The sequence below is a fragment of the Misgurnus anguillicaudatus genome, chromosome 16 (genome assembly GCF_027580225.2).
Source record: "Misgurnus anguillicaudatus chromosome 16, ASM2758022v2, whole genome shotgun sequence".
Classification (NCBI taxonomy): Eukaryota; Metazoa; Chordata; class Actinopteri; order Cypriniformes; family Cobitidae; genus Misgurnus; species Misgurnus anguillicaudatus.
In genome coordinates, this window is record NC_073352.2 from 30,081,313 (window position 1) to 30,088,368 (window position 7,056).

At 39.9% G+C, this 7,056-nt stretch overlaps 3 protein-coding genes across 3 annotated transcripts in view; all 3 read left to right on the forward strand.

Moving 5' to 3' along the window:
* Nucleotides 1-282: 282 nt before the first annotated feature.
* On the forward strand, nt 283-1,112 carry adirf (adipogenesis regulatory factor). Its single transcript, XM_073854491.1, is given in 2 exon segments — nt 283-431; nt 731-1,112. Coding segments are annotated over 2 exon segments (246 nt in total). The 5' UTR covers nt 283-352; the 3' UTR covers nt 898-1,112.
* A 1,334-nt stretch (nt 1,113-2,446) lies between these two features.
* Nucleotides 2,447-6,049, forward strand: gprin1 (G protein regulated inducer of neurite outgrowth 1). Its single transcript, XM_055178598.2, has 2 exons — nt 2,447-2,800; nt 3,196-6,049. Exon 2 carries the CDS (start codon nt 3,279-3,281, stop codon nt 4,839-4,841), a length of 1,563 nt encoding a protein of 520 aa, XP_055034573.2. The 5' UTR covers nt 2,447-2,800; nt 3,196-3,278; the 3' UTR covers nt 4,842-6,049.
* A 249-nt stretch (nt 6,050-6,298) lies between these two features.
* The window catches only part of rnf44 (ring finger protein 44), a 57,716-nt gene continuing 56,958 nt past the window's right edge, over nt 6,299-7,056 (forward strand). The window contains exon 1 of the mRNA XM_055177471.2: nt 6,299-6,813. The gene's annotated coding sequence lies outside the window, so the exon portion shown is untranslated. The remainder of the gene's footprint in view (nt 6,814-7,056) is intronic.

Below are 7,056 nucleotides of genomic sequence, written 5' to 3' on the forward strand. Positions count from 1 at the left end.
CAGGATTTTCCGTAAGTCTTCATGTGCTTTTTTATGCTCTCTAAAAGAAATGTAATATTAAGGAGATCTGGAAGAGAGATATCGAGCACTTTCCTATTGGGCCTCCTTTATTAACAGGATGTCCGGCCGTGCCTCCAAACCAAAACATAGTGCTTTAATCAGACATGCTGAGTCAAATATAATGAGAATAGGACAATGGCATACCTGCATAAGCCAGACACAATTGATGGATTATCATGTGCAACCATAAAGGAATGTGATGCCATCTGCATCAGAGGGTATTTAAGGGTCCTGCTGCCAGCGTCCCCATTATGCTGGGCAGTCAACACTGCAAGTGTATGTCATTGGTATTATGGCTTCCTTTAAGAAGTCTCTGGAAGGACTGAAGAACACCACACAGTCGACCACTAAAAACGTCAAGGACACCGCAGGTACTGATGGGTTACACAGGGCTCATCCAGGGCTGTATATATATAATTAGAAGTTTTACTTTTGATTGACAGCATTGAGTAATTTTAAGGCCCTTGCTGCAAAAATGTAAGACTTTTGTTAATGTTTGTAAAAATACAATTTCTTTGCATCATATTTCATATTGAATATATGCAAATGCATGTTTTACTGTTGGTCAATGTGAATCATTTACGCAAAAAAATATGGTGGTTTTTGGGTGATATTCCCATAATGTAAAATTTGTTTTACGTTTACAAGTTTATTTATTAATTGCCCAAAGTATGATATGCAATCGCATTTCTAATCTCTCTCCATATGTATGTGTGTGTGTTTATACGACCAGCTGCTGAGGAGGCGTCCAGGCAAACACAGTCTGCTATAAGCACAGCTGCTGGGAAAGCATCAGACACCATTAAGGAGTTTGGACACAAATTAAGTTCAAATTAAATGCTGCGCATTCCCTTTTATCGGAAAATTTTTTGCTTTCTTGAATTTCTTTAAAAAAATACTTTGAGATGTTAGCTTTGTACCATGCAGCACATACGGATACATTTTGCCATTTCCTGGCAGTGCATTCATAAAGATTTAATTTGAGATTAATTGTTAATAATCCCAATTCAAAGATTCATGTGCTATGAAAATACATAATACATTTCCCGCAACGATTCATGTCTCATCCTATTTCAAATCCCAAGTGTTAGTATGTTCTGTAGACTGTGTATGTGAACTATATATGTGAGGCATCTAGTAAACCCTTTCATTATATTTCCATTCTCACGTCATTGGGGGTTCTGAAAGGGGATGGGGTCGCTATAGCAACACAACATAGCAGTTCGACCACTAAAGAACTTTCATTCAGAAGTGCCTTAGGGCATATTCAGTATTCCTGTGGATCTTAAAAGGTGATGCTTTTGATATCCCTTTGGTTGCTAAATGTTAGCTGAGATTCACTCATGCATCTTGGATGTATCAAGGACACATGGCTAACCGCTTCATTATTGATGCAAGTGGATGTAAGATTAACTCCCTTTGCAAAGAGCAAGTTGGGAAAAGGCAGGCTGGAGCGCTCACCCACATGCTTTATGTCAAACCTGCCATGGTAGCAGCTTCTGAGCTCATAATACCTTATTGCATGTGCCGTTTAAGTCCAAAAATAATTTATTTGATATATATATATATACAGGTAGGATTTTTTTATTAGAATTTTTATCTGTCTGAGAAAAACAATGATCACATGATGCCAGATTGTGTAAGTGTCTGTCTTTGCAAAGCTATAAATAAACTATTTTTATTCAATCACTAAAAAAAAATTCTGCTCTAAAATCAAATGCAAATTCCCTGATGTAAGCGGATGCAAATGTCAAACAGATTCGTGTTTAGAAAATGTTTCTCCATCCTTTCTTCCCGTCTACAGACTCCATCACACCCCCGTATTCACTCCACCTCCGCATCCCCATCACTTTTACATTCATATCCACCTCTTCCTCCTCCTCGTTTGCCTGTGATGACAGGCTGCATCCTCTTGTTTTCAGTAGTATATAAAATGTGTTGTCTACCCCCCTCCCCTACCCAAAATCACTATGAGCACAGTCACTCCCCCCTCCCCAGGTGTACATGGCTGGTTGCTAGGCAACAGATATTCTGTGGGAGCGTGTGATTGGCAAAAGCCCTCGATTTTATGGTGAGAACACAGGCGATATAACTCAGTCCCATGGATTGGCTGTGGTGCAAATGGTTCAGTATGGAGGTGCATACATGCATCCTGAAATTAAAAAAAGGTTGCTGACCCGAATGCTTTTCACTAAAAAAAAGAGATTATTAATTATGCCAAACATGATTGTTACAGGACAGACTTAACACATTCTGCTCTCTCATGTGAAATTCTTTATTTTATATATTTCAAATAAAGGGATAAAAACTAAGCACATGAACTAAAACTAAAGACAATAAAAGTGCCTTTGTTGCCATGATCACAGAGACTTACTGGTGCACCCATTTAAGTAAATGAGTTTTCATTACAAAGACATCTTGTTGTTCCTATTTCAAAAACGAAAAGCTGGATATTAATCAGCATCATTCGCTTCTGATTAAAGAGCTGGAGAGACTTTGTCATTTCATCACCGCTTACTGCCAGGCTGAGTCTGGTTTCCAGGGAAACTAAAAACCAGAAGCCTTTAGTACTCTCAGACACAGTAAAATCCAAGGACCACCATCCAGTCAGATTCTTCTGGAAAACAAACAATTTCTGCTTCTTATCATTACGAGCACCTGCCAGCGAAGCTACGAGTATCGGTTTATACCCCGGATCTTTGAAATATGGAGACCGTTCTTGGTCAGTCGTGGAGTTGAGGTATGTGTCAGCTGGGATTTAATTTAAAAATAGTTTCAATTTTGTTCTTGGTGAACGTTGGTGTTGCAATTTTTTCTGTAGATAGGTATAAAATCCAAAAGCTGCTGTGCATTCCGGTGCAGAGCTGTAATTGAATCTCTCATAAATGAATCTATGGATAGTAATGTTTCTTTTTGTGAGTACTTTAACACTGAGGCTTTCGAATGATTTATTATTTCAAAAAATACAACCGGTGTTCCATCAAGTATGTAATGTATCTGATCTTATTCAATGCTTTGCAAGACTAAAGTATTTTTGTTTCGTGTTGCATTCCCATGAATGCATGGCAATTGCTCCATTTTATGTACTGCACTTATATTAATGAACTAAATGCGTTGTATGTAAATGTTTTTTAGCAAAACCATCAGTGGTGTGAGACAGTGAGCCTCAGATATTTACAGCCCCTCTCTCAGATCGACACAAACCCAGCTCGAAACTCATGGAGGGTCCTGTTCTGACAGAAAGTGAAGTTTGGAAAGTTGGTTCAGGGACCAGCACAACTATAAACACAAGTGACCGAAGTATTGACTTTTCACCTCTTATGAACGACAGCATGCCGGATGAAGTGCCTGAGAGTCCAGAAACACCAGTCCAAGAGGAGATCGAGGCGCATACGGATTCAGAGGTTACACCAGATCAGATCAAGTCTATCATTTCACACGAGCTACGATTAGAAGAGGATTTATCATCAACTCAACCAGCAGTCAGTAGTGATGAGCCGTCTGAACCATCAGATACCAGCCTGACACCTGACCAACCAGACCTCAACAAGGAGGTGAACCAGGAGATCACCATACTGGTGACCAGTCATGATTGTATTTTCGAGGACGATGAGAATGAAGATTTTGAGGAGCAGAAGATCTCTTTCATTGATGGTCGAGGATCAGTTGAGGAAGAAAGGGAAGGTGGTTCCATTGTCGTGACGAACGTGATAGAGGTCAGTCAGGTCCAGATAACCAACGTGACACGCAATATATCAACCGAGGAAAATATTATTGTAGATGAACCCAAATTGCCTAGAGATCAAGAGGAAAATAAGGAGAAAACGAGAGAAGGGAGCGATGAGACAGAATCTGAAAAAGGCCAACATGAACACAAACAAAGCACAGATTCGTCCGACGCACAAAACATGGACGCAAGCAAAACACGTAATGCCGAACCCAGACCTTCAATAGAAGTCTGCGGTGTGAAAGATCAAACCACACAACCTGAAGGTGAAGAAGTAAACATAAAATTGAAGAAAACAGAATCTACAGAATCCAAGGATGGTAGCCGGCTTACTCAGGATACACTTTCTTTGACTCGGTCGCCCGGACGCAAACAGCACGTGCAAACCCAAGTCAGTCTGGAGGTGATGTATCAGTCTGTGGCCACCAGTCCTATGACACCTCAAGAGGGTACTTCTGCATTTCTTTTCCCAAGCTCTTTTGGGAAGTTGGCCACCAAGTGTAGCACAGAGAAGGCCCTGACCATTGAAACCAAAGATGTCGAAATGCAGGTGGGCATGCAGGTGGAGTCTAGATCAGTCGCCACAGCTCCAATGACCCCTATCATCCTGACCGCACCTGAGGTAATTCCCGAACCAGAACCACGGTTAGGGACGACGGCAGAGGAAACGGTAGAACCTTTGCAGGAGGTGAGCTGGGATGAGAAGGGAATGACTTGGGAAGTGTATGGTGCGGTGGTTGAGGTGGCGGTGTTGGGGACAGCCATCCAGAAACATCTGGAGAAACAGGTCAAGAAACAAATTAAACAACCTTCGATGCTCACCGTGACAGATGCTCCTCAAACAGATTTGACAGAAACGCCCATTCCCGTCCCGTCCAGTCCTCCACCTGTATCAGATCCCGGCGAATGCAGCCTAGTCGCAGAACAGAGTACGACGGTCGAGGAAAAGGAAGTGAAGAAGGGCAGACGTCGACAGAATCCGTTTCGCAAATGGTGCAGAAATGTCAGATTGCCGAGCTGTTGTTCAAGGCCACGTCAAGATGAGGAAAACTGAGCTGAACTTTGGCTTCAATGATGGCCGTTCTGCATTTGTAATGACTAATCTGGACATTATATGAATAATCATCAATCAAGCTTTTTTTGCTAAGTATTTTGCTTTTGTCAAGGCGTGCTAACGTTACCCAGATGTTGTTGTGGTCAGTAAGGATCACTTTTAAAATGCCCTTTTATATCACTTGCTAAATGTACCTTTAAAAAAATACAAATTAGTAAATATAACACTTCCTAGGAATATTTTAAAAGGTTAGTTCACCCAAGAATGAAGACTTTATCTTTAATTACTCACCCTCATGTCGTGCAAAATTTTTAAATGAAAGGTCAAAGACATCGTTAAAATAGTTTGTGTGACTACAGTGGTCCAATCTTCATTTTATGAAGCGACGAGTATATGTGTATTCGACAGATGACTTAAAAAATAATGAAGCTCACAGATAAGTATTTTGTAAAAAATACCACAATGTTCCAAAACAAATTACAGTTTTTCATTTTAATAAAATTTCTCGACTTTAACACAAGCATGACTTCATGAGCCAAAAATCGGATGGCTTCAAGGTATCACAAGAGCGATTTGTAATTAGATTTCTTCGAATGATTTCTCGAGTAGTTCTTGCGGTACTTTGATGCAGTGGCGGGGGCGCAAATTCAAGTGTTTTCAGAATATGTGCTTGTTGCGTCATGTGCATCACGTGTTTTGTCAAAATAAGTGCCTGCTTGCCACGTGTCAAAACCGTTTATGATAAAAGAGATGCTCACATTCACAAAATACAAGACATTCGCTTAACAGTAAACTCTGATTACGCATGAGATCATGTGAATATCTGGCAAACGCGAGCATCTTTTTTATCATAAACCCTTTGGACGCGTCTACAGCGGGCACTTGTTTTGACAATACACATGATGCACATAGGTCTACATGACACGCTGAACACATATTTTGAAATGACGAACCACACATGATGGGCTACATACATGTTGTGACGAACTTCGCATCGTGCCCTCGAAAAAAAGAAGTCACCGGCCGCCACTGCTTTGATGTCATCCGCCTGTTAGTTCTGGCGGATCCGCATGAGTCAAAAAAGCCTATTTTTGGCTCATGAAGTCATGCTTGTGTTAAAGAACTTCCCTTACGAAAATTAACCATGGATTACAGTAAAAAAAACACGGTTACTGTAGTAAAACCATGGTAACCACAAAATTACCATGGTTTTAACAACCATGGTTTTCAAAAATACCTAGTTAAACCATACATAGTTAAACCATGGTTAGTGTAGTAAAACCATAGTTTTGCTGATAGTAATCAATACACCAAAAAAACATGGTTACTACACTTTTACCACAATAAAACCATGGTTAATTTTCGTAGGGGTTTTATTCAAATTAAAAACTGTAATTTTTTTTATTTTTTATACAAATTACTTATCTGTGAGCTTCATTATTTTTAAAAAAGTTACGTGTCCTCATAATCTTTAATCAAAAACGCAAATCTCCTTCCCTCCTTGAAACGATCTCTTTTTACTTCCGGTCATATGGTACGCCTTGTGGGCGGAGTCCTGGAAAAGAACGCAGCGATTAGCAATTAGCAACATGACGCAACTTCAAATGATGCAAACAGTTCTTGATTTACGAATTCAATTTAATTTCAAAAGCTGTTTCACTCGATTATACATAACTACTTCCGTTTAATCGCGACTTTTAAACTTTTGTCGTGCATTCGCCTTAGATATGTATTTATAGATGTCCCATTCGACCGCTCCATAGATGCGGGACGTTAATGGGACATCTATGTATATATACATCTATGGCTGTCGTTTAACGCACACGCGCGTGCTGCTTTCCTCAAAACGCGCCAAAGATTGACTTTTTGAGCCCCAAAATACCGTCTATGGTGGTCAGAAGGCTCTCGGATTTCATCGTAAATATGTTAATTTGTGTTCCGAAGATGAACAAAGTTGTTGAATGACATGAGGGTGAGTAAAGATAAAATTTCATTTCTGGTCTGAAGTAACGTTTTAAAAGCAGTTAACACTAGGACAGTACCAGGTACTGTGATGTTTATGTAGGGAAACCCTAGAATTTTCTGATCATTAAGGCATAAAAATATGTGATGTTTTGAAATGGTAAAATGTTTGGTGTTTTTTAGGGGTTTTAAACCCTGTTTTTCTATTGGCTTTTGTACAATTGTGTAAGTCATGGACGTAACCACATCTTTG

Excerpts from the sequence above, each read along its gene's own strand:
- gprin1 (XM_055178598.2), top strand. The coding sequence starts at position 3,279 with ATGGAGGGTCCTGTTCTGACAGAAAGTGAAGTTTGGAAAGTTGGTTCA.